General features: G+C 51.0%; 1 protein-coding gene across 1 annotated transcript in view; it reads left to right on the forward strand.

Moving 5' to 3' along the window:
• The window catches only part of IGSF3 (immunoglobulin superfamily member 3), a 92,781-nt gene that overhangs the window by 38,400 nt on the left and 27,933 nt on the right, over window positions 1-26,448 (forward strand). The window contains exons 3-5 of the mRNA XM_058045016.1: window positions 21,898-22,308; window positions 23,136-23,525; window positions 25,179-25,580. Coding sequence (XP_057900999.1) covers window positions 21,898-22,308; window positions 23,136-23,525; window positions 25,179-25,580 — 1,203 coding nt within the window. The remainder of the gene's footprint in view (window positions 1-21,897; window positions 22,309-23,135; window positions 23,526-25,178; window positions 25,581-26,448) is intronic.

Below are 26,448 nucleotides of genomic sequence, written 5' to 3' on the forward strand. Positions count from 1 at the left end.
CCCCTTGGTGAGGAGGAGTTGGGGAGAGAAATTTTCCATCTTGATTCTTGTCTGCCCTGTCAGTTTAGCCCCCTAACAGTTTTACAATCTTTATCTGATATAGGTTTAAGAGGATTTCCCTGGGCGCAGTGGGATTATTATAAGTCAGAGAGCAGTCTCCAGCTGATATTCCTTCAGCAAGTATTTATTTTAAGTGGGTTTAACAGTATTTAATTTTAAAAAAACCAAAACTTTCTGGGTTGTTTTTTTTCATGGGTTGCAAGTAATTTGTTTGTGCTGTCAGAAAAGTAGAGCCTGAATAAAATGAAGAAATGTATTATTGCTTTCCAGGCTGGAGGTGGTGGAAGGAAAGCAGCAGCTGGAGGTGGGGAGGATAGAAGATAAAATAGTAATGTGTTGGGAAAAGTAACATTATTCCATGCAGCACTGATTAGTAATACTGCCAAACAGCTGTTTATAAATGGGAAATGTAATGGGAAGGGGGGCTGCAAGAAACATGAGAGTGCTGCAGGCACTGCTGGGTCATCATATGAGGAGGGGATGGCTTCTGTCAGCCTTTTATCTGCCCCCTGGGGTATCGGGGGCGGTGCTGCTGCAGCCCCCAGGAGCATGGGGGGCTGGGGGTGTCCCCTCCACCCTCCCTGGCCCTTGTGGGAGGGTGCTCAGTTGTTATTGTACATAACATGCTCCCCCCATTGAGAAGTTTTGTGTCACCTTCAGAAAAGAGGAGCATTGGCAACCTTTGGCTTTGGGAAAGCTGTGCCTGTAGGAGAAAAATCTCCTTTGGAGCCACATGTGGGCTGTTTGTTTATCCTCTTCCCCCCTCTGGCAGGCTTTATTGATGGCAGACGGCTCTGGGGCTGGATGTGTGTGCACGCATCCAGAAGTCGTGCTGTCTTACCGAGAGCCGCCTTCTGGCCACCTGCACCCCGGCAGCGTCCTAGTCCTTGGAGCATTTCCGAGGATGCTAATGGAATGGGATTAGCCGCCCCACTTGCCCTTGCCATCGACAAGAGATGCTTCTGGAAGAGCCTACAAAGAAAAGCCAGAGCTAACAGGGCAAACCTGAACAAAGGCGCTTTAGAATGCAGAGAGAAGCGTGATTTTTACCCTGAGGAGGCAAGAGGTGGGGCTGCTCTGCTCCCCATTTGAAGTCTGAATGAGCCTCTGCCTTGAGGGATCGTGGATGATGAGTTGGTGCTAATGGGCTGGATGCCCTTCAGTGTCCCGGCTCTGCCCTGCTCCTGTTCCTTGACATTGTGGTTCAGCGTATTGCACCCTTCAGGGCTTTATTCTTTGCTGCTTGAGAGTTGAAATGATAACTTAGGGCTCTCCAAAGAAATGTAGAGCTAGGGATGCCTGCCCTGGGGAAGTGTGTCATGGCAGGCAGGGTTTTCTGGACAGGGATGCCTCTGTGCTAGGCACAATGTGCTCTGAGCACTTCACTTTCTCAGACCCTGTCATCCTTCATTTTTAGCTGCCTGTTCAAGAGAGCAAGATTTTTATGAAGCCGTTTCTTAGCAAAAGTGTTTCCTGATTGTAGCTTGTAATGCCAAAGACACTGAGGGGGTGAGAAGGTTTAGAGAGATGGGTTTTCTTTATGGCATTGTGCTGCTCCATGGAAGTGAAGAGATTCAAAAGCAGGTTGCTTAGCAGAGGGTTAATGTCAGGCTCTGTGTCCACTGAAAAATTGCAAAAAAATTGCATCAGCGTGCCACAGATGACCACAGGTGCTCTGGCAGTCTGTTGTCACCTTTTGAGCTCTCTCAGGTGTACTGATGCCACCTGTCCCCAGACAGGAGTCCTTGCAGAGCTGCAGGGGATGGCTGTGCCTGATGGGTGGCCCACCTGGCACTGGGGCTGGAAGGGGGAGCACTGGCACAGCAGTGTTTACCTGTGGGGAAGGGAAAGTGGCTGGAGAGGTGGCATTGTCAGGGGCATGAGTCTCTCATAATTTGGAGAGATTCTGTGCTTTGAAGGAGCTCCTTTGTTGTGGGTGCAGGCCAGAAGGGCTGCCCTGAGAGGGGCAGGTGCTCTGGGGCAGAGTGAAAGGTGTGCTGTGGTCATGAGGGTGCTTCCAGTGTCTTCCCTTCTCAGATCTTAGGAGCACTGCCCATCATCCAAGCAGCTCCTGAGTGTATAAGCATATCCAGAGGAGTGTGCAGGGAAGAGCATCCCTTTGCATGAGAGGTTCCTGCCTCCAAGCAGAGTCCTGGGGTGCAGGGTAAGCTGAGCCAAAGGTGGACCCTTTGTGGGATAGGAGATTATGGCACCCCTTCCCTTAGTGAGGAAAGGGAAGGTTGTGGTCATCCCAGTGCTGGGCAGTGTGAAGGAGAGCAAATGAAGGCATGCAAGGCAGAGAGTGAGTGGGCTGAGGGAGATGGAGGGGTTAAAAACCCAGCAGAAGGTGAGAGGAGAGAAGAAAGGCAGCAGGAACAGCAGCACTGGGAAGGCAGGAGGAGGAGAGAGTGTAGAAGTGGCAGGTGGAAGACCTTGGATGGGACTTTTTGTGCTGTTGAAAGCAGTGGGGTGTGTAGGTTGGCATCTTGGAGGTACTGAAGCAGGGAGAGCTGAAATGGGGATGGCCAGAGAGGGACTGTGGCTGGGGAGAAATGAGTGTCCCTGCTCCCTCCTGCAATGGGAGGAGGCCCCTGAAGTGCCAGAGACATGGGTCCCTGTCCATCTGGCCTCCTTCTGCAGGGCTTTGTGGGACCCTTTCCATGTGTCCTTCGAGTGCCCTAGATGCTGTTTCAGGCTTCTGACTCTGGAGCAGACAATGGGGCTTTCAGTGCTGTCTTCCATCGGGGCTGTCAGGATGCAGTAATTACCTTTGCACTGCTGCCTCCTACCCTTTATTCCTCTCCCTTTGTGACTGGGATGTCAGAGGCAGTGCTGGTGCTTTGAGGAGCTGCTTTTGAAGTGACTTTGTGAGTCACAGGACTGGTGAGCAGTGGGGAGTGAGACGCTGGTGCCCAGCACTCTCGGATCCCCTCAGCTCCCGCGTGTCTGTGGCCAGAGCAGTGTCCTGTGTGCCCATCCGCAGACACCTCAGACCTCACCTGCTTAGTGAGCCTCTTGGTGAGGGTTTGATGTGGATGGAGGGAAGGGCAGAGGAGGAGCAGGACCCCAGAGGTGTCTGTGCCCCTGTGCTGAGCTGGGCAGCAGTGCTGTGGGTTTGGGTTGTGCCTGTGGGGCCGGGCTGAGCCGGAGCCTGTTGCTGTGAACAGCACAGAGCTGGCTCAGGGTGCTGCACGGGTGCTGAGCTGCCCCTGGCAGAATTGGGATGAGTTTCTGCAGGCAGCCCTGTCACCATCAGAGCAGCAAGATGGGCTTGCTCTCTCCTGTGGTATGTTCGGGCCACAGGGTGCTCTGGTAGGGCTAAGTTCAGCCAGATACCTGTGGGCAGTTTGCACTAATGAGATGTTTTAGATGACACAGGTGCCCCCAGGAGCTACTGTAGAACCCCCCCCTCCTCAGATCTCTCACTGAAAGGCTAGAAGATGCTTTCCATCACTGCTAGAGTGTCATTAGTTGGAGCCAGGCATCACAGTCCCAGCCCTATTACTGGTCCACTGAGCTGATGCCCACAGGGCGACCCATCCTGTCCCTTACTATCTTCTGGTTGAAGTTGACAAGACTGAAATGTGAGTCCTCTCATTGACTGCCAGGACTTTGCACTGCTGTTGAGCACTCAGGGATGCTGTGTGGAGCAGCAGGACAGCCAGCCAGCCTGTCTGTGAAACCCCTGCACGGCAGCCAGAGCAGAGCCTGATTAAGCTGATGGAACCTGACAAGATCACAGCCCAAGGTGGTATTGCTGGAGGCTGCCTGACTGGGAACCGTGTTCCTGTTGCAGCAGCACGAGCATTAGGGACGTGTCACTGGAAGCCTGTCATGACACAAGGCTGGCCCCTGAGTAAGGAGCACGCCTCTCACAGCTGTTCTCCTGCCAGCAGAGTGCAGGAGGAGCCTGCTCCCAAATGGAGCACTGCCTGCATCTGCTTGCAAATGAGGAGCAGTTCCTCCTACTCTGCCATCTTGGCTTGGAATGGACGGTCCCCTGAACATGTAAATGCTGACCAGGGCATTGCTCTTTTGGGTCTGCAGATACAGCAACCCCTCTTGGCTGGCATGCACCCCCCCAAAATAATGGCTTTGTGACCTGTGAAGGACATCGCCATAGCCCCGCTGCTCCATCAATGGCCTGTGTGTCACTTTGACCCCAGATGAGGAGCTGTTGCCCACCCGTCAGGGCATGGCAGTCGGTGCCTGAGGGTGCTGTGTGCTGCCTGCTGTAGGTCTGGGAGCTGGCAGAGCAGGGCCTGCTGCAGGAGCTCTGTGCTCTGCTCACCATCAGCTAAAATAAGCTCTGAAGCGCCGTGCTTCCTGTGGTACAACCTGGGTGGGAGACTACCTGACTCACTGCCTCTGCCTAGCAGCTATTGCAGGGATCTTCGTGCCACTTGTTGTGGATCTGCATGAAGTCAGAGGCTTTTATTTCCTAACAATCAGTATTTCTCACGCAGGCACTGCCCTCAGATTCCTCCTGGTCGGATTTGTGCTCGTATGGGCAAAGCAGCAGCAGCAGCTTCTTAAACAGACCGGCTCTTATGCCTTTGTTTCCTTCAGCCCCACAGGGTTAATCTCCTTCTTGGCACCTGATTATTTGCTGCTGCAGGGTGTGTGTTTGAAATTCTCATTTAGCTGGCTTTAATCCCCATCTGGGAGCTGTGTCCAGGTCCCAGGGGCTGGGTTAATACCTGAGCCCCCCTGAGCAGCTCAGTCACCTCTGCCTCTCCCCACAGCTGGTGGTTCTCGGGTGTCCCCAGGGGAGGCATTGAGGTGAATGGACCACTTCCCAAATGGTTACTCAGCGTTTTGTGTTCCTTTGTGAGGCTGGTGAGCATTGGTGTTGCTGGCTTAGCAACAGGCCTGCTGAGAGGCAGGGATGGAAGCTTGCAGGGCTGCATGGTCAGGTGGGAGATGGAGCTCCCCTTCTGCTCTTGCCATGATCTTCTCTCCTTCACCTCTGAAGCACATCAGACATTGACACAGCTGGCAAACATCACTATATGCCCACAAGCCACTAGCTTCTCTTACCCTTGTGCAGCTCCAGCTTTTTGCCTGCTGTTTCTGAAGGTAGTGGCACCCAATACTTTTCAAGCCATTGCTCCATCTTGCTGCCTTCTCCTTGCCCCCCAGAGATGCCCACAATTATCTTTTCGGTGCTTCTCTGCTACCCACTTGCCTTGATGCCTGCTCCAGGCTGTCACCCTGCCACAAAGGAGCAGTGTCCTTGCTCCTTTGGCTAAGACCATTCCCAGTGGAGCTCAGGGTGCTCTCTCTCCCAGCCCATGTGCCCTCCCATGGGGAAGCAGCTCTGGTTTCCCTGACTCCTGCCGTGAGTTACCACTGGTTTTTTAGGATGCTGGGTTTCCTCTCCCGTTGGCTTTCAGGAACACGGTTCCCAGTCAAGCTTTCTCCAGGTGCTCCTGTCGGTGTGTAATGAGCTGGCACAGCACACAGGAGTGGCTCCCCGGGGTGCTCTCTGGCTGCCACCACGAGCAGCAGACGGTGACTAAAGCAGAGCCAGCCCCGTGCTCGCTTTGTGCCTCCCCTGCTCCTGTGAAGGGATCGCAGATGGGAATGAACGGGAGTGCTCGGAACGAGTAATCCCTCCCTGCCCCTCTGCCCCCCTTCCTGCAGACATTAGTTTGATTAAAATTGCATGAGCCCACACACGGGCGTGTTTTATTTTATTTATTTATCTCCTCCTAGTGAGAGACTGGTTTGAGGTCTGCTTTGTGGGAAAGCAGCCAGAGGGATGCTGGGGAATTCGGGGTGGTTTAAAAAACTTTCCCTCTCACTGTGCACAGTGCTGTCTGCTGTGGGGCTGGTTGTACTGGTGAGACCTGCTTTTCCTGTGGGATGCTAAACTCAGGCACCTTCTTCCCAGCAGAGCCTGAGGTGTTTGCTGGTGCTAGGCAGGCAGGAGCCCCTTCCAGCACTGCTGGAAGGGTGCAGTAGGGTTGCTCCAGCCAAGCTTCACCCAAGGCTTGCCACGTTACTGAGGGCATCTCCATGGCTGAGGGTGGGTGTAAAGAGCCAGTGTGAAACATAGGGATTAACTCACAGGATAGGTAAAACAAAAATAGATGCATTCTCTTTCAGCCAGGTTTGTGCACCCAGCTTGGCCACACGTAAAGTCTGCATTACCATTTGAAGCAGCTTTCTGTCTCCTCTAGAAATGGGCAGAAGGCATGAAGAGTTAGATGACTTTGTTTTGCAGCCCTGTTCCACTCTGTAAATGCAGTCTTTTGCCAATGCTATGGCAGTGCTATGTCAAAACTCCTTGGTGGGCATTAATAGTATAGGCTGTCTTACTGCCTCACCCAGGGGCATGTATGGTTCAGCTTTTGCATGTTTCCTCCCGTTTTGGAAAAGAAAGATGCTATTTTCTTCCCTTCAGGAGGGTTTACTTTTAATGAAATGCTGCAAAGTGGAGTATGACTCCTGTGAGGGCTCTTTTACACTCCAGGAGTGGTTTCCTTGTCTGTATCTTTGTCCTGCCTTCTGCATTTTTCCCCAGGCAGAGCAATGAGTGAAAGGGGCCAGCAGCTCCCAAATGCAATCCCAGGGCATTGTGAGCTGCCTGGAGGTTTCATCTTTTCTTCTCCGACATCACTGTGCAGCACAGGGCTCTGGGGAGATGGTCTGGGGTAGCTGCTGTCCCAGCTGGCTACTCAGCCATGAAGTCCTCAAGCTCAGCGAACACCATGCACTTCTACAAGGTGGAAATGCAGTGGGAGCTGTGTGTTCCCAGTAGGACATGGCTTGGATGAAATGGTGTGTAGTGTCTAAAATAGCAGTGCAAGACTCTGATGGTGCTCTGTGCAGGGGGTTCAGAACCCCAGGAGTTCCTGCCCCTCTAAGGCACCAGGAGCTCCCCACACAGCCCTTGCCATAATCTGGTGCAGGATGTGGCTGTCACCTGGTGTCCCCTGGCGTGGAGTGCCTTCAGTGACACCCCCATGTCTGCCTTCCTTTAGGAGGAGGGGCCCCTCTGTTGGGCAGTGGGGCCCTACAAGAGTCCCTGGCAATGCCACAGGTCTCACCAGTGCTGCAGGATGCACCAGCTCCCAGGTTTGATGGGAGTGTCACCTGCAGGACAATTCCCTGGGTGTCTTGGGAGTGTGGCTGCTTGCCTTCCCCATGGACCAGAAATCTTTGCTGGCTGGTAGGGGTTAGCATAACAAAGCGTCAGGTGAGAGGGAGCATTGAATTTCAATAAACCAGCAACTGGGGAATGAAATCTCCTTGCTTCTAATTCGAGCCCAGCGTCCCTCTTGCTTACCTTGGAGCAAATCTGCTGTAATGCATAGGAAACAGCTCAGCAACTGCAGCTCTGGCTGTCAGCGAGGTGCAGCCTGAGGTTTATTAAAGACCTGCAGAGGTCTGTAAAAAAAATTTATGATCTTCTTGGGCTTAGTCATTGCAAGTTAAATATTTGAATAGGTAGGGGCAAGCATTTTGCTGAAATTGGATGATCCCTTTCATATTTATGTTTGGTTACGCTTGCTCCGTGTGCATTTGGATGCTTGGCCAGGGGCGGAGAGGGAGGTGAGGGATGAAAGGGACTTGGTACAGAGAGGGGAAAACAGGAGCAGGGAGTGATTAGAATGGAGAAGAAAGCAAAGGAAACTACTGAAGGTTAAAAATAATAACAATTAGGCTGGGGGGAACCAAGAAGAGGCAGCAAAATAAATCGGGGCCTTTGAAGAAAAAAGGGGATAGACAGTGAAGCCTTTTATTAAAATCTAAATGGCTGACTCTGAAGATAAATGAGGTTGTGGAGAAACAATTGAAATAATAAAAAGTGGAAGACAGGAAGGAGGGAAATATTTAAAAGGAAAATGAGAGGTTTTCACAGGTGTGTGCGATTGAGCATGTCAGCAGAGATGCTCTGTAATCTGCTCTGATAATGTGACAGCCACTGGGGGCTTTGGGAAAACAAACACAGCCCAAACCTTGCAATTATTTTCCCAGTGAGGTGAAGTTTCCTGAGTGTGTACAGCTGATGGTGTCCTCCTTTTGTGTATCTCTGGGGCTGCAGGTTACAATCCAGCCTTTCCTTCTGGGATGTGTCAGGAGGTGCTGCATGGACAGAAAGCAAAGCCTCTCCCAGGGCACTGCTGGCTTTTGTTCCAGATGCAGGGAGGCTGGAGAGGCAGTGATTCAGTGCTTGCCTGGGGTTGCACAGCCATTTGATCACACCTTGGGAAAATTCTGCCATTTTCCACCCAGGGGGGTGTCTGCCCTGTTTTGGTCTGCTCTGCTGTGTCAGTGGAAGTGGTTGGTGATTTTGGGAAAGAAGGAAAAGAAGGTTATGTAGTGTCTAAAAGGATAGTAAGGTTTCATGCAATAGCAGTGCAGGACCCTGATGGATGCTCCTCTGTTTGCTGAGGAGGAGCCAACCTCCTGTTGGGCTACTGAGAGGATTTGTGAGGCGGTCACCTGGTTTTGTGTAGGTCCTTGGCACTGTGGGAGGTTTCTTGGCTAGGTAGGACATGGCTCTGATGGATGAACATGTCACACTTTGCTCTGGGGAGGTGTGATGTTGTTTGCATTTCTGAGAGGTCAGGTCTGACCCATGGACAGGCAGGTGGAGGGATGTGATTGCTCCAAACCAGGCTGGGGTCTCCAGTGCTGCCCATCTCCATGAGCAGCTGTGCACTGCAAAATGGGGAAGGACTGAGTTTGTTGACCTTGCTTTTCCTCCTTTCCCAGTAGAGCAATTCTTTAAGCTGTGCCTGACTCCCAGCACGGACAGTCCTGCTGCCACCACCAGCCATGCATGCCTCAGTCCTTCTGTGGAAATAACATTTCCAGGAGGGAGCCAGTGCTTCCATAGTTCAGTGGAAAGCCCTGTCTCAAAATCTCTCTGAGCAGTGTATTGGTCTGCACCTAGGGCAAAACCACAGCAGTCACCACCAACTGTAGAGGTGGAAAACAAATACATGACTCTTTTCCTTAAAGGAAAAATGTTGAATCACAGGGACCTAAGAGCTTAAAATAAATGCAGGGGAAAAGAGGTAGGAGGAGACTGGTGGAGGTGAAACTCAGCAAGCCAGTGCTGGAGCCCCTGTTAGGCTGCACATCCACCCCCTCTGTCTCTGCTCCTGTGTGCAGGGTGAACATGACACATTTCTCTCTTACCCACTCTCAGCCTGTTTCCACAGGCAAACATCTCGTGGGCCATAGGAAATAGTTGCCAAGCCAGGTTTACCCAGAGCCAGTGGAAGGCTGTGCTCTCAGTGTGGTGGTGTGCACCTCAGCAGCTCTGTGGATAAAGGAGGGGCATTTGCCAGCCTCCTAGGAATTTAATCTTTACATTTTTCTCATATTGTTTCTTAGTACTCTTGGGGGCTGAATTTGCAGTGGTGGCATGATAGGAATTGGCTTTTCTCTTGCCATGTGTGAGGTTGTGAGTTTTGCACTCTGCCTGCCTATCTTTTCCACAGTCTCATTACCCCCACCCCTTTGTGGGTACCCTTAAATTCCTGAAATTATCAAGGTGAACTGCATGGATTAAAGTCTGCTACAAATACCTCTTTTAACAGCAAGGATAAGAGGCTGCATTAGTTTAACTGAAATCACTTTGTGTGGAATTGTCTGGCATAAACCAGACCTTAATAGATCCAGAATGTCTGAGGATGATCGAGTACTCAAACAAACTTGCAATGAATTTTATGGGAAAATAGCTTTCTGTCTCTTTTATGTTGTGGTTTTTGTTTGGTTTTTTTTTTCAGTGATGGCTAGAAGAATGAACATTTTTCTTAAACAAGGATGATTTTTTTTTTCAATCCCTTCCCTGCTTATTTTGGGGCAGCAGTGTTCAATGTTGCTGTATAGTTAGTTTTGGAGTTGCTGTGTAGTTTGGAATCTCAGGTGTGCCCACCTCTGCTAACAGGCCACAGGTAAGAGAGCATTTCCCAAGGAATTTCTTTCCCAAGTGTGCCTGTTAATGGGAGCTGTAAGAGTCTGACTGGAGCTCCCTTCCCTCATGTACTGATTTCCCCACTCTCCCCTCTGTGCTGTCATGGTTCCACTAGTTCTTCAGTCACCCTTGAGTTTGCCAGGGCACAGGAGACTTGAATACCTAATGTGCTCAAGCAAAGCTTTTAGAACACAAAAGAACTCCACCAGAATAATTATGTGGAAAAGAAGAAAAAACCTTCATACCATTTTAATGTAACAGAAGAAAAGGAACAGTCTAAAGCTCTTCCCTTCCTTTTTGAAGGCTGTGTTTATAAGAATTTAGCTGTGATCTGAAATATGATAGCCTTTAAAACTCTCCTGCTTTGTTACAGGGAACAAAACAGTGATAAGCAAGAAGGGATGATGTATCCTAGCTATGCCACAAAACAAGGCTCTTGAGTCTACCTTCAGTGGGTTCTTTTGTTTGAGTAGTCCCTTGTTTTAGACAGGATAGAGTGCTGATACCAGTGCCAACTTTGGAGACTTTTATAAAAGAGAGAAGAATAAATGTGGGCAGAAGAGCTACTGAAGTTTGGTTTCCTGTGGGTTTTGCTGCCTGGTTGAATTGCTCAGTATCTAAAAAAGTGCAATCACTGCTTTCCCCTGATTGCCATAGTGCTATGGTTATTTTCCAGATGACTTCTTTGGTGTCTAAAGGTTGACCAAACATTTAATTGTTTTCCATATTAGTATGTGGTGGGTATCTCTTCTGCTTCTCCAGTTATTTAATGCAATCTGCAAAACTTATTCTTGAACTGCTGTCTTCCCTCTCATTTTGAGAACTTTAGCATTCTCAAAGTAGTGGCCACTTGCAGAAGTTAGGTGGGAGGCAGGTGCAAACGCTGCACTGCCAGGTGGTGCTGCCTCCTCTGGAAGCCTAAATATCTGTAGGAAGAGGTCAGCCTGAGAACATTTACCTGCCAGAGGCTGGTAAAAAGGTGAATGTGGAAAATGATACCGTCCAAGAGTGTTGCAGTGCTGAGAAGCCCCTCCTGAAGACTCTTGTCAAAAGGATTACCTTAGGATTGCTCCTTCATTTTCCTTTCATAGCACCCCAGCACATTTAGAGAGTCCTCTTTCTGTAACTGCTTAGAGCTTCCCTCGCCCTCCTCCTGCTCCAGAGTCATTTCAGGCTGCTGTGAGTTGGTGGTGTTTCCATTATGCTGTGCTTTCCTCCATCTGCTGAGCTGACAGCCACCAGCACAGTGTCTGTTGCTGCTCCCAGGCTTTTCCCCCTGGGTATCTCAGCCAGTCAAACTCCAGAGCCTCCCTCTGCCCAGGGCATTCCTGGGGAGCAGCCTGAGTGCAATGCTTCCTGCTGGCCATTTTGCCATTTACCTGCAGGGGAGCAGCAGCTGGGAAGCTGGCAGCTTGCAGGGCCTTTTGCACTCAGATGCAATGGTGAAACAAGCACAGAGTGGGAAAACTGCGGGAGCTGTCTGTGGATCTGGGGACAGGAGTGTGTCAACTTGGCTCTCATTTAGAGGCTTTACCAGTAGAAGGGCTGGAGACCCTATAAATAAAATGCTAAATTCTGCTGGAGTCAGTGCTATTGATCCTGCTCTGTAGACATCATGGAAACTTCCTATTTACTAGTTTATTTTGTGACTTATTTTCTTTAGTGTTTTGAGTGGGTTTCTTAATGCACGGCTTTGATGCACTGTGTGCCTTTGGGTTAGTGGTAGGTGTGCCAAAAGCATCTTCTCCTTATTTTAATGAGAGATTTATTTCCTGAACAGTTATTTTTAAATGCCCACAGTCTCCTGCAAAGGATTTGGGGTGTCCTGGAAAACTTGGAGCACTGTGATGTAGGAGAGCTACCTGTATTCTTGAAGACTGAGCTTTCCCTTCTGGCTGTAACCATCACTGGCCTGTCTGTCTGTGCTGCTAAGATCAATGCATATAAAAATAAACACAATTATTAAAAGGTACTAATACAGAGATGCCAGACAGTCTCATGCAGGAAGTCAGCTGGTTGTACATGCCACATTGGCTTTTCCAGACTAGCTCATTGCTACACAATTACATTTTTTTTTGCAGTCTGGAAAGCCCAAAGATTTCAAGCAGAGCCATTTCACCTCCCTTTTACTTATCCTCTGTCCCTCAAATTACCACCAGCTGAACTAGACAAAGCTTGGAGAAGAGAGATAACATAGCCATGTGAGTAAGACACCAAACTGCAGAGGTACAGTAGAAAATAAACTCCTCAAGGAAGCAGATTTGCAGAAATGGATGTTGCCTTGTTTTATCTATGCTACCTTGACCAGATGGCAGAAGGCTGTCAACTGTTTGGCTGAATTAGCTTTATTCATCTTAATTCTGCTTTCCTCAGATTCTAGTAAAGGAGAAGAGCAGGTGGTCCTTGTGGCTGGGGAACTTGGACTCCATCCTGCAAGAGCCAGACTGTGCCTTTCATTCATTATGAGGGTGCCAACTTCAGAGTAACAGTTCTGACCTGCCAAAACCTTGTTGGAAGAAAGTAGCTTGGAAATATGCAAAAGAGCCACCACCCTTCCTTCCAGCTTCCAGAAATCCTTCCAGCTCACGCTGACTTTGTGGCTCCTACATGGTTATTGTCTGGTGAAGGTGTATGTTTGTATAATATGTTACAAATAATTTCCATGCTTTAAACAGGAATGATAGATGAAGAAAGGATTTCCACTGTCTTAGTTTGTATGGCTTTGATTTTTGCCTTAGATTTCAGAACTTCTTCTCATCTACCTATTAACTATCCCATGTCTCTCAGTAATCTGCATGTGCAGGATGTGATTCTCTCCTTCCCTGTCTGTGCATCAGGATACCTGAGTTCTCTCTTTGTCTTTCCATAGGAACTTGAGACCCAGACCTGGGCTGAACAGGAATTTTAGCTGTAATAATGGAGAGTAAAGCCTAATTGTGTGCTTTCTTTGGTGCTTTGCATTTAAGGGTTGAAATGCTCCATTCTGGTGTGTTCAGCAGAAAAGTGGGTTTTGGAGGGGATGGACTCAGATTCTCCTTGCAAAACCATCTCCCAGCTGTGCCTTGGTCTGTGTTGTCTTGCCCTCGAGGCAAAAATAAAGCACTGCTGGGCTCGAGTAGGACAGAAGGGGATGCTGGAAGTTGTGATCGTGGGCTTTGCACCTCTAGGGACAGGTTAGGTGCCCAAAGGCAGATGGGAGAAAGGTGCTTGTTGGTTTCAAAACCTTCATTATTGAATAAGTGAAGGAAAAGCAGCTCCCACTTGCACACCTTGACCTCCTGTGTGATCTCTGCCGAGCCCTTGAAGCAGGGGCACTAATCTCTGAAAGCAGCTCTTGCACTCTTATCTCTTGGTGTTGCTTGTATAGCTGAGGCAGAGGAGAGTGAATCCTCCTTGAAAATTGATTTTTGAGAAGGGTGACTTACCTGACTATAAAGCACCACAAACATCATTATAGTCCGGGGGGAATGTGGAATGTGGCCTGGGATGTGTTTTGAAATGATACTATACACGACTCTCCTTGTTCAGCTGTTCCTATTGCCTGCCTGAGTGAACTAGGTGGAATGGAATCAGGCTTCTCAAAAAATTGGAGAAAAGAGGATTTTCTAAGCTTCCTATTTCTGTCATTTCTTACTTCAGCTTCAGAGGTGTAAAACGTTAAGACAGTGTTGCCTGCACAGCTTCAGAGGAGCCCAGGCTGCATCAGCTCCGTGTTTGCTCCTTGTCTGCTTTCCCTGCCTGTCCTGCAGGCTCCAGGAGGCTGTGGCTTAGCAGGTTGCCCTGTGCTGCTTTAAGCCCCAGCAAATTCCCACATCCCTGCTCTTAGCTCACAAGTGCTGTTAAGTAAAACACATCAGCTTAACCCTGGGTGGAAGAGTTGCGTGCTGATGTGCTCTGCCCTCGTGTTTGCAGTGGCTTAGGCTTGCCTTAAGCTGCAGTAGCTGCTGGTGCTCAGGATCAGTGGGAGAGCTAAACCCTCTCAGAGGTGAGATTGTGGAGCAGGGAGGGAGCCAGAGGAGGGATTTGTGCTCTGTCTCACCTTGGCTTGCTGCTGGAGGTTGTTGCCTCCACAGGTGAGAGGTTGGTGTGGCACATGGTGGTCTGCAGCCCATTGCTGCCCTCCCAGGCTTTGTTTTGGAGGGGTCTGGGCTGGGCTGGCAGGCTGGCCAGGTGTCACTGAGCACAGCAGCTGGGGCAGGGAGCATCACCCAGAGCAGAACCAGGTGTGAGTGTTACCTTTGGGAGAGCTCTGGGAGCAGGGCAGTGCCATCGTGTGCCTGGATCATGTCTGGGGGTTCTGAGCTTAGCCAGGAACCACCTCCTGCCAAGTGCTGGGTAGTTGAGAAGGGACATCCAGCCTTCTACCAAGCACAAGTTCCCTTGTTGCAGAGAAGCAAACATCCATGTCCTTTTGGGTGTCATCTCTGCCACCTCCTCAAGGCTATTTTTTACTTGCAGGCTGATTTGCACAGTCCCTGCAGAGCACATCTACCTCTCAGAGCAGGATTGCAAAAGAAAGTGTGCATGTGTGAGGGAATAAAGGTTTATAAAGGTTTTCCTCCCTGAGCTGGCTGGGAGATGGCAGCAGGGATGAATCCTGTGCTCTCTGCCCACACCCAGCTCATGGCACTCCTTGGCTGCCTCTCTGTCCTCAGTGCCTTTGCCCTTTGGGCTGCTGTCATCAGGGTTTGCTCCACTGATGCTCCAGATAATTTTTGCTTAATGAACAGATGATGACTCTCACTGCTGGGTGCCGCCTTGTCCTTTTACCACCCCTTTCTGGTTTCTCCTCTTTTCTCTTTTTTTAATTTTAATGAGGTTGCTTGAACTTTTCCACCTAAATTAGCTGTCCTAATAAGCAGATGCTCCTTGGGATGCTTTGGGACAGGGGTGGATGGAGGAGAAGGAGCTTGTTAGCAGGAGCCTGGCTTGTGCTGTTGCCAAGAGCAGCTTCAGCTGAGGGCAGGGGCTGTGAGTGTGCTCCCAGCACCTGCCACACTGCACCCAAAGCAGTCAGGGGAAGGGGGCTAGCATGTTTGGAGGAGCATCCACTCAAAGGAATGATGTGAACAGTGCTGTGCTGCTGGTGGGGCTGCAGCCCAAGAGTAAAGCCCAAGGCAAAAGGGATGGGCAGGCATCCTTTTTCCTGGAGCTTGAAGCGCTTGTGAGAAGTTAGGAAAGCTTCAACTTTGCCAGGTTCCTCCAAAGACAAGCCAGAACTGGGGCTGAGCACATCTGTCCCCTTGCACATTTGCTCTGGGTGCACAGGGAGGGGTTTCTGAGAGGGTCCTGGGGTGCCTGCTGCCAGCCCCTGTGGGTTTGTGTGGGGCTGGGGAAGCTGCAGGAGAGCATTGCTGCCCTGTGTGCCTGGGCTGGGTGTGTTACCTCTGTCCATGATGTCTGAGGGGTCTCACAGAGCTCACATGTGCAGGAAGCACCTCTTGCAAGGGCCATTATGGAGCAGGCAGTGCAGGGACCCTCTGGCACTGCCTGGGAGGGAGCACAGCCTCAGATGGATGGGCTGCACATGTGACAAGCAGAGCCCTCGACAGGCACGGAGGAGTTCAGGCCCTGAGTCGGAGAGCTGACCTAATTTCCACTTTTTACATCTTCTGTCGGATTCTCTTTCCCCTTCCTCCTACATTAGTTACTTCTGTTTGGTTTTTTTTTTGCTGTGCCCTTTCTCACTTGCTGCTTGAACTCACCCAGTTGCATTGGGAGATGCATTTCTATTGGCATAATCATTGCAGGCAGTCGTTAATGGACCAACAAGGATACCATTGTAATCAGAGGATTTATTACTGCTGCTGTGAAACAACTGCCATGCTGTCTCACTTAACCCTTCAGCTCCCCTCCTGCCTTCTGCCAGCAGCTCAATCAGTAGCAAACTGCCCTTTTAAAAGAGCTGCAAGCATGCAAACTGGGGATGTGTTATTTTATTCTGGTTTTTTCCTGCTCTTACCACAGGACACTGCAGTGATACGAGTGAGAGCAAGTTCAGTGCTTCACTATCCATTTCTGGATTGAGTTGCAGCTGAAAGTGACTTTGTTGTTAAACTTCTAATTTAAAATAAGATATAAATATTTCCATAAAGATGAAAAGTATATTTTGACTGCTTCTGCAGGACCTTGAAGGGAATTTGCTATTTCAGAGAAGTGTATGACTTCTTTTTTAGTTTAGTTAAATAATTGCTAGTATTTTATCTGCCTTTAACTGTCTTTATTTTTCAGTGCAGAAGGGGCTTTGCTGAAGGAAAGTAATCCCCAACCAACCAGACTATTAATGCTTGTTTTTCCCTGTGGTAGCCAGAGCCTGTGGCTCTATGTTGGTAGGCAAGGAAGTGAATAGTGAAAGTTCTGCACAGACACCCTGCACCTCAGTCACTGTAAAAATACCTCTTGGGGTGATAGGTTTTACTTCTCTAATTCTGATCCTCAGGTAGGACCTTGGGCAGTGAGACAACTTAGAAGCAGCAACAACAGAATCACAGCTTTCCTCTGCCTGCAGCCACCTGAGAGTTTCTGGCTGGTACTTAAAACTAAAACAAGCTAAAGAGATGCTACCAGTGGCATGATCAGCTCAGATTTTTTTTCCCCCCTTGCAAAGGTGACATTGAGGGTCTGCAGTGTGACAGGGTGTGTGTGTTTGCTCCCTGCTGAAGGGACTGCACATGCTCCTGACTGACAGGGAGGAGTGCCTGGTGCTGCAGCAGGTATGGATCAGCACGTACAGCTGATTGCCAGGCAGGAGGGCTCCAGAGCATCACACTGCTCATCTGGATACTGCTCCTGCCTTGCCAGCACCCCCTCCCTCCCACAGCATGCCTGCACACGTACCTGGATCCTGGATGGAATAGGAATCAATAGTGCTGTGGGGGAGGGATGGATCCCTGAGAGCTGCCAGGGAGAAAACAGAGCCCTTCAGCTGCTCCTGTGTCTGCTCCCTCCTTCCCTGGGCTGGCTTGGTGGCCACAGAGGGGTTAGCAGATTTTACAGAGTCTAACAACAAAGTGCTGTGTTCCTGCTCCTCATATTCCCACCCTTGCTGCCATTCAGGTGCCTCCCAGTGCTTGCCTCTGGTTTCACCAGGGTAGCTCTGGCATTGCTGTTCCCCTTGAGCATCTTGTTTTGGAAGGTTTGTTGGTGCTGAGCTGTGATCCCTATGGGGCAGATGGAAAGCTAGCTTTTGCACTAATTCCCTGCAAAATCCAGGGTGTGTGTCTTATCCAGAAAGAGCTTCTTAGGGGTAGGGAATACACGTGTTTGTTCTTCCTAAATAGTTCACACCTGATCCTTGGTAAGCTTAGCTCTGCCCAGGTGGCATGAAGCAGGCAGCTGGGGGTACAGGGTAGCACCAGTGTCTCTGAAGTGTATCAGTGGGTAACAGCTGTAAGGAAATCTGAGAGAAGAAGAGATTGCTGGGTTTTGCTTGTTCTGCAGTGGCCCTGAGATGGTCCAGCTGTGTTGGGTAGCCTGTCTGAGTTGTTTTACTCCTGAAGAGCCTGAAGTGTAAGGCTGCTGTGGTGCTGAGTGATTTTCACAGCATTGTTTCCCCAGCCTCTGGCTCCCAGCCTGATGCTCCTCCTGCATCCCTTAGCAAGGAAAGGGAGTCTCAGGCAGCTTTGTTGCCTTGCCTGGGAGTAGATAAAACATTGGTAGATCTCTGCTTTGTGTTGGCTCATAAAAGCTTTCATAACCCACCTCTTGGAGATGTTTGGGGTTTTGGAGACCCAGGGATGAACCAGAGGCAGCCTGAGGAAAGGTGAGACACCTGGATCATCCTTGTGTGTGTGGGCAGAGTTCAGCATGGCACTGGGAGCTGCTGGAAGCCTGGAGCCTGTCCTGGGGCTTGGAGAAAAGTGTGTTGAGGTGTGCACACCTGGGAACTCCAGTCTCTGCTCCCTGCCTGTTTTCTGGGAGACTGTAAGCCAGCTCCTTGTCCCGGAATCAGCCATAATTAGCTCACCGAGTTCTCTCTGATCATGTGTTACTGAGGTGTGTGCATTTGAGGCGGGTTTGACTGGAGCTGGGTGTGCAGGCTTCCTGAGGAGGGCTGCTCTGGACGGTGGGGAGCAGCTCTGAGCTCCTCCTCCTGGGACTCTCCCTGGCTGAGTCCCTGACACCCTCTAGTGGAAATATTTATATTTAATATTTCAGGAGCTTTCAAAACGTGGTGGTGGTTGTGAGCACCCCGTGCAGTGACCAGTGGCCTGGGGACTCACAGGAAATGCTGTATTCCCTGCTCTGAAGTGTTGTAAGTACAAGCTCAAAGCTGTCAGCTGAGACTGGCTCAGGGATGATAGCCCAGTGGATTTGCTGCCAGGAGTTGCTTTTCAGTCACTCCTCTCCTTGTCCAGCTGCTTGCTGCCAAACCTTACCTTGATGCTGGAGAGAAGGGAGTTCTACTGACACTTGCAGAGGGTCGTGACAGCTGCAGGGATGGACTTGTGTTTGGGGACAAGGAGGAAGCAAGGCTGGATGCTGGGGGAAGTGCAGAGAAGGCTGCCTGGATGGCACATTGAGAAGAGAAGAAAGGAGAAGCAGGCAGGAGCTGGGTGAGAAACAAAGAGCAGAAGGATGTGTCCTGCAGCATCCCACTTGGCTCTGATTCATGTGTGGCTCTGCTCCCTTTCATGCAGGGAGGTGACTCTCATCTGAGCTTGTCCTTGCTTTCAGGTGGAGCTCAGCTTGCAGAGTGTCCCCAGAAGCCCTGGTGCTTCCTGTGGCAGGTGGCTGCAGGATGAGTGTGGGTGGCTGGCTGCTCCCAGGTGGGCTCTGTGCTGAGACTCACTCGTGTCCTGAAATGCAAACTGATGTCTGTGCCACCTGAGCAGGGTGACTGGCTTGGGAGGAGCTTCTCTTCCAAAAATGCACATCCTGCATGCTCTGTCCTGCCCTGGTGAGCACCTTCCTGGTGTTCCCTTTTTTCCCTGGGACTTGCATCCCTAGTCTGCTCCAGCCTGAAGGGCTAAGCCTGTAGCTCTCCTGTCACATGGAGTCACAGAATGGTGAGATTGGTAGGGACCACTGAAGGGTATCTAGTCCAATCTCCCTGCTTGGGCAGGGTGCCCCAAAGCACATTACTCAGGGTTGTGTTCAGAAGGCTTTTCAGTATCTCCAGAGAAGGAGCCTCCACGGCCTCTCTGGGCAGCCTGTCTCAGTGCTCTTGTCATCCTCACAGAAATGAAGTGTTTCCTCATGTTTCTCTCCTCCTCCTGCTCAGCACCACTTTGACCCCTGCCCTTCAGACACTTGCATACTTTGATGAGGTCCCCTCTCAGTTACCCCTTGTTGGTGCAGGCCAGTGGAGTCTGTGCCTTGGGAATTGCATTTTTTCTCTTCTCTGCCAGCTTCCCCCCGACTGAGCACAGCACTGAGGCACATCTTACAGTGTAAATAAACAGCTCTCTGTGCATCACTGGCCAACCATGAGAGTGATGGTGTGAGGCACAGAGCCTCTCTGCTGTTCCATCCACCTCTGGGCTCTGGCTTGTTCCTCCCTGATCATCTGATCCTTGGGAAACTGGGCTGTCATTTATCAAGCAAGTGTCAAGTCCTCCTGGTTAGGAAGGTGGCACTGACTGAATATCTGTCCCTGCCATGCTGACGTAAAACAACAGCCTGAAGGTTGTGTGCAACCCAAAAGGTCTCAGCAGTTCCTCTAACCAGGAGGATCTTGGTTGGCTTTTTTAAGTGAAGTAGCAGGAGGAATGCAGCACAGTGTGTCAGGTGTTGCCACAGTTAAATTACAGCGTTAACCACACGCTGACACCTCCTGACTTTTCTCCAGGAGTGCACTTTGCAAAAACATGCCTATGTGGGATAAAGGATGCTAACCCTCCAGCTGGGTTATGACCTGGAAATACAAAGTCATGGTTCCAGCTGGCAAAATTATGTCTGTGCTAGCCTGCAGCCTGCTCAGGGAATGGTGTGATAAGGGCTTGCCTGAGATGCAGCCTTCAGACAGGCTGGGTCTGTATTGTATTGCTGCCGGGAAGTGGGCAGCTCCACGTCTGGCAGGCCGAGTGCCTGTCCCCTCTTGGAGCATGACCTGGCTTGTCCTGCAAAGCCAGACAGGCTCCTGGGGTCAGCAGCTCCCTGTGCTTACCCAGAGAGCAGCTGTGCTGCTGAGCAGGGCTGGGGGGCACACAGGGAACTGGTGGGGTACACAGGGCTCTCAGACCAGGGGAAAGAGGACAGGCACATGTCCTTCACAGGTACCTGCTTTCACCCCATAAACTGTTGCACAGAGGCTCTGCATTCAAAGCATCTCCTCAGGAAAGTCACTCCAGCAAGCTGATGATGAGGCTTAATTTATTTAAATAACACAGGAGAAGTTGTAAGAGCCCATGGCTGGAGGGCAGAGAGAAGGGAGCTGTGCATGTGTGAAAATTACTCAGTAAGGTTTGAAATGAGAAGTTTGAAGCTTCTTGTACAGTGAATTGGCAAGGTTGGTTGTTGCTGTTGCCACTGTTGGGGAGTCAGGATAAGGGGAAAGGTGAGGTAAGAAGGATCCTGGCCAGAAACTATTGCCAGTGAGCAGGGAATTGGGGTTCCAATGAGAGAGATGAGGGGAAGGGAGGGAGTAGAAGGTGTGGTGGTGAAAGGGACAGAGACAATGACCTGCAGTGTAAGCAGCCTTACAAGGTATTTTTCATGGCAGGCAGTAGGTTGGATGGTGAACATGTAGTAAAAGGAAATGCTCCCATCTGGACTGGATGTGGGAAGATTTCCCTCTCATTTACTCCCAGCTTGTTCCTTTTTTTCTTTGCCCTCTTCTGATTTTGACTTTTCTGCCATAAATAATCCCAGTGGTTGTCTTCACTGCAGCTCATTGCTCTCTGTAGCAGTGCCTGAATGGAACAGATGCAGCTTCTGGCAGCTCAGCTAATTTTGTCAAACCATCCAGAGCTGTCAATGAAACCAAACTGAGATATGTTAATTATATTCCACTGGTATGTGGCAAAACCGTGGGCATTAGCAGGCTCACTAACACTGCCTTGCCTGCAGAGCTGGGGAGAAGGTTTACATTCTTCTTTCCACGTGATGTTCCTTGAGACAGCAAAGTCTAGAAAGGATTCTTTATTAAAAAATCTCATCTTCTGGTGGTAAAACCTCTCTCTAAATCCAAGCAAGGTCGGAGGGCTGCAGTTTTTGAGTTTCATCCTGATTTTAGCAGCTTTACTTCCTTTCCTCTAGTTAATCAAGTGGAAAAGCAGCCAGCAGTTTTACTACCAAGTGCCTTGAGCTGGCTGTGTCCTGGGAGTGAGCACTGGTCACGATGCAATTGTATTGCTGCCCTTAGAGGACCCAGTTCCCTCAGAATGCAGAAACTCCTTCCTTTGGCCTGAGGGGGTCATTAAAAGAGGAAACAATATAAACTATGGAGACGGGAATTGGATCTCCTGACTTTTTTATAAGGGAAGATTAAAGGAACTGAGTATGTTTGGCTTGGCCCCAGCAGTGACTGAGGAGGGATGAAGACCATACCAGGGCTGAGGAGCAGCTGAAGGATGTGGGCAGAGGGAGGTCACAGACCATGCTGAGGGGCACATGATGGAGGAGAAGCTCCTCGTGACAAAATACCTTGATGGGAAATGGATGCAATAAACTGTGCTGCTCTGCAGCATGATGGAAAACCTTGTTCAGTTGCTGGGGCCCACTGAGCAGGAATTTAAGCATCACATTTGGAGTTTGTGCTACAGGTCATGGTCTTTCCCAGCCAAGGGCTTTGGGGACAGTTCTCTTCTTCCTAGAGGCTAAATGTGAGTTAACACAATTAGTATTTAATTGTAATTGTGAAAAGAAGCTTCTCCCCCAGCTCTCTTAAGGTGTTTGGCCTTTGCCCTCAGCATTTTGGCGTTGCTAACTCTGGGCTGTTTGTATCTGCTCTGCTGCAGTGATCCCGGACTCGCTGCGGGTGACAGCGATCCCGCAGACGCTGAACAAGGTGGAGCACGACTCCCTGGAGCTGAAGTGTGAGGTGTCCAAGAGCACAGCCCAGCACAGCCACGTCTCCATCGCGTGGTACCGGCAGCGCGGCGGCGAGGCGCCCGTCGAGATCATCTCCCTGAGCCGCGACTTCGTGCTGCGGGCCGGCAGCGCCTACGCCCAGCGCCAGGCCACAGGGGATGTGCGCTTGGACAAGGTTGGGGAGACCACCTCCAAGCTCACCATCTACAACCTGCACCCCTCAGACCAGGGCGAGTTTTACTGCGAGGCAGCCGAGTGGATCCAGGACCCGGACGGTTCTTGGTACGCCATGACCCGCAAGCGCTCCCAGAGCGCCATCGTCAACGTGCAAGCCACTGGTCAGTGTCTCCTCTGCTTCTTCTCCCTGGGCTGGGCAGTGGGAGGAGATGGAAAAAGGGGCTGTGCTGGGTTAGGTGGCTGGGATTTGGATCCCTGTTTTGCCACCTGCCTCGCTTAGGGGGCTGCTGGCAGGGTGAAACAGGGCAAAGGAGGGCCCAGGCACTGCCTGCAGCCAAGGGAAGTGTCAGCAAAGGGGCTTGGGTGGCAAGCCCTGTCTCCTGATGTGGTCAGGGATCTGGGGCTGGCACAGAATCTAAAACATACTTTTTAAACACTTGATGCTAGCACAGACAGTGAGGATTTTGTTAAGTTAGGAGATAAGAGTGATACAACAGGGAATAAAACTAAAAATTTCAGCAAGCGCTTTTGTATGGCACAAGGTCCTTTTGCAAGTCAAAATTCTTCTTCTAGCCCCCAGCACAGCTTCCTGCTGAGGATCTAAAGACCCTGGCTGAGTTCTTTGTTTTCTGGGACATTCTGCCTCCTGACTCTGGCTGAGCAGGGTTGAGAGTAGGACTAGGCAGCAGGTCCTATTCCACAGTGGTAATGGATGCTCCAGAGCTGCTACCTGGAGGACAGGGATGTGACTGAGGAAGCCTTTGCTTGCTCTTTGCTTGATAGGCAAGAAGGTGGCTCAGTGTGAGCACAGCCCATCTGGTCTCCCACAGCAAAAACGAGTCCCTAACCTTTTTACCTCTGGATGTGCTTGTCTGAGTGCTCTTGGCTATGCAGGGAGTAGCAAGTTGTGAGCACCTGACATGAGGACATGAGGTGTGCTGGCTGTCGTGGTGTGCTTTGCCATCCTGACACGAGTCTCTCTCCCCAGACAAGGAGTTCAGCGTGCGGCTGGAGACGGAGAAGCGGATGTACATCGTGGGCGAGCCGGTGGAGTTCCGCTGCATCCTGGAGGCGCAGAACGTCCCCGACCGCTACTTCTCCATCTCCTGGGCCTTCAACAGCTCCCTCATCGCCAGCCTGGGCCCCAACGCCGTGCCGGTGCTCAACAACGAGTTTGCCCAGCGCGAGGCCCTGGGCCAGCTCAAGGTGGCCAAGGAAAGCGACAACGTTTTCGTGCTGAAGATCTACCGGCTGCGCCTGGAGGACAGTGGCAAGTACAACTGCCGCGTCACCGAGCGGGAGAAGACCGTGACCGGAGACTTCATCGACAAGGAGAGCAAGAGGCCAAAGAACATCCCCATCACTGTCATGCCACTCAGTAAGTAGGGGCGTGCCCATCCCCTCCTGAGGGCATTGCTGTACTGGGCAGGGAGCTGGGAAAGATGTGATGTGCCCAGACCACAGCAGTACAGGAGAGGGAGGATAAGAGTTCATGTGCTGTGCAGGCTTGGAATCCCTGCTGGCAAGATGTATTTCTTTTGGTGGGAAGGGGATGAAAAGGAGAGGTGTGTGTCAGGTTCACAGGTGGGGAGTCATGCCCCCACTTTGTAATGACACCAAGCTGGCTGTTCCATTCCTGAGCTGAAGGTACAAGAGACAGCCTGTGACTTGCTCCTCACATCTCGCTCCTGGCCTTGCTCTGCAGGGAGCTGGGTGCTCTGTGAAGTACTCAGCAGGCAGAGTGGGGAGACCAGCTTGGCCTAGGAACTGCTAGATTCCTGCAGGCTGTTATGTGATGGTGATTCAGCTGTCTTGCAAGACAGCTGTACTGGAAGAAACCAGGTGTGCTCCTTGAGCTGCAGTGCTCTTGAGCACAGAGCTCTGTCCTGGTCACTGTGTGGTCCGCCAGCTCTGGTGAAAACAGCTGGAGGCTTGCCTTGAATGTCTTTTATATTTGTGAGAGAAACATGCTAAATAACAGGTTGAGAGGAGAGATTCCACTGACTCATTCCTTGTTTTGCTCTCTGAAACTCTGGTGGCCATGGCATGGTGAGCCTTGCATGGGTTGCCCAGGCTACCACTGGAGTGGCAGTGGGCTTGGAGCAAGTAGAGGGTTGCTGCAAGAGGATTTTGTGCTTTATTGGCCTCTATCTCTGAGATTTGTAGGGAAATACAGCCCTTTCCTCTAGCTTTTTTTTTTCCCTCCTCGTTTCTCCAAAAGAAATTCTATTTCTTTTCTGTCCTACCAATATTTGGTCTCATTTGTTTGGCTTTGAAAATCAGTCTAGCTAGCAATCTTGCAGTGGACAAATTTCTGAAACATATTGTTTCTAGACCCAGCCACCTTTCAGGCAGATTTGATTCTTGCCTTTGATAAATCACCAGCTGTAGGAACAAACGTGATTTTTTTTTAAGGGTGCTAAGTGTCCATAACTGTGATGGAAGGCAGCAGGAGTAACCAGCACTCAGTATCTCTGAAAAGCCAGCCACAAAGCCTTACACCTCTGGGAAACTCAAGACGCCAGTTGTTTTTATTTGAACATTACCAAACAGTGATAGCTACCTAAAGTGGGAGTTTGGGAGAGCTTCTCCCAAAAGTTGTTGGTAGGAATGAATGTGGCAAGATGGTGATCATGGTGACGTGAATTGAAAAAGCCACAGGGTGCTGGAAGCATTTTTTTTTTGGCAGAGCCAGTTGGCACGCAGTGCATATTGTAGCAACAGAAATTCCCTCAAGTTTTGCCGAGATCCCATCCCGGACCTGTGACCAGAAGACACGGCAATGTCTCCTGAGCCGCAGGCAGAGATTTCTCCCAGCTTTGGCCTACACCTGCCTTGAGTGTGCAAGTCACCAGGAGCAGCTCGCTGCCCACCAGCTGTTTTTGGATGTGGTCACGCGTGAGGTTAAGACGTGCCTGGACCCAAACGCGTGGGCAGTCTCCTGCACCTGGTGGAAAGCGTCTCTGGCCAGCAGCCCGAGCAGTGGCGAGTGTGTGTCATCTCCCCTGTGTGTGTGCGTTTCTCCCCTTAGAGACCAGCATCTCCTTGGAGATAATCAACAACGCCACCAATGTCTTGGAGGGAGAGAGCCTGCGCTTTGGCTGCAACGTGCGCTCGGGCTTGGGGCCCCAGAGCCGCCTGTCGGTCGCGTGGCAGCTGGTGGACAAGCTGAACCGGCGCAGCGAAATCGTGCGTCTGGACCGGGAGGGCACCCTGCACCCCGGGCCCGCCTACGCGGAGCGCAGCAGCTACGGGGGCATCCAGGTGGAGCAGGTGCGCCCCGGCTCCTTCACCCTGGAGATCTTCAACAGCGTCAAGGCGGACGAGGGCCACTATGAGTGCCGGGTGGCCGAGTGGACGCGGACGCTGGATGGGGAGTGGCAGATGGTTGGGGAGCGGCACACGAGCACCCCGGTGTCCATCACTGCTCTGGGTGAGTACTTGAGGCGTGGGGGGCCCTGGGGCCACGGTCCCCCATGTGCCTGGCCGTCCCCCAGGAGGTCACCTGCAAATCACTGAGGCTGTTCTCAGTGCTCCTGCCTGTACTTGCCGGCAAAATGGAGGCACCAGAGGCTGCCCGCAGCTCCTCGTAGGTTGGTGCAAAACGCCTGCATGCGCCCTTGTGTGTGGGGGCAAAGTCTGTGAGGGGTGGCTGTGGCAGGAGCAGGGCAGGGTATGGCTGAGGAGAGGGATAGGGCTTCCATTGTCCTTCAGAGGAGGGCAGCTGCCAGTGCCATGGTGTGTCCTGCCAGTACTGGAGCTGGGTTTTGGTCAGTGCAGTGGTGGTGCTCCAATGGCAGCCCATGGACATCGAAGCCTCCTTGCCTACCCTGGGTAAACCTTACTTCTGCCCACACCTGATCAGGAGTGCAGAATGCTGGGCATCTGTTGGCCCACAAAGCAGAAATGATGAGCATCTCTGACAGAAAGCATGAGTCAGGAATGGTCCTCGCTGTCTCTGCAGGGAGGCACTGAGCTGCTGGCCCAGAACCACAATGTTGTCCCTGACCAAAGTAAACCAGGACCTGGGATCACTGCAGCTGGTACTCTGCTCTGCCAAGGGATTCCTCTGTTCTAACAGTGAAGCCACATCAGTTTAGGAGAGGGCAGGTAGGGAGTTTGACACTGTATGTGGATTGTGAGTTACTTTGGTCCTTTTGGGCTGGCTCCAAAAGGGATCTGCAGAAGGCTGAAGGAGGGATGACGGCTTCTATGAGGCCACTGATTTTCAGAATGCCAAGGCTAGGACAGTCAGGGAGCTCTATTGAAAGGTTGAGATGGGAGTTTTGGCAGGAGGGTGG

The sequence above is a fragment of the Melospiza georgiana genome, chromosome 2, assembly GCF_028018845.1.
Source record: "Melospiza georgiana isolate bMelGeo1 chromosome 2, bMelGeo1.pri, whole genome shotgun sequence".
In the NCBI taxonomy this organism is placed as follows: Eukaryota; Metazoa; Chordata; class Aves; order Passeriformes; family Passerellidae; genus Melospiza; species Melospiza georgiana.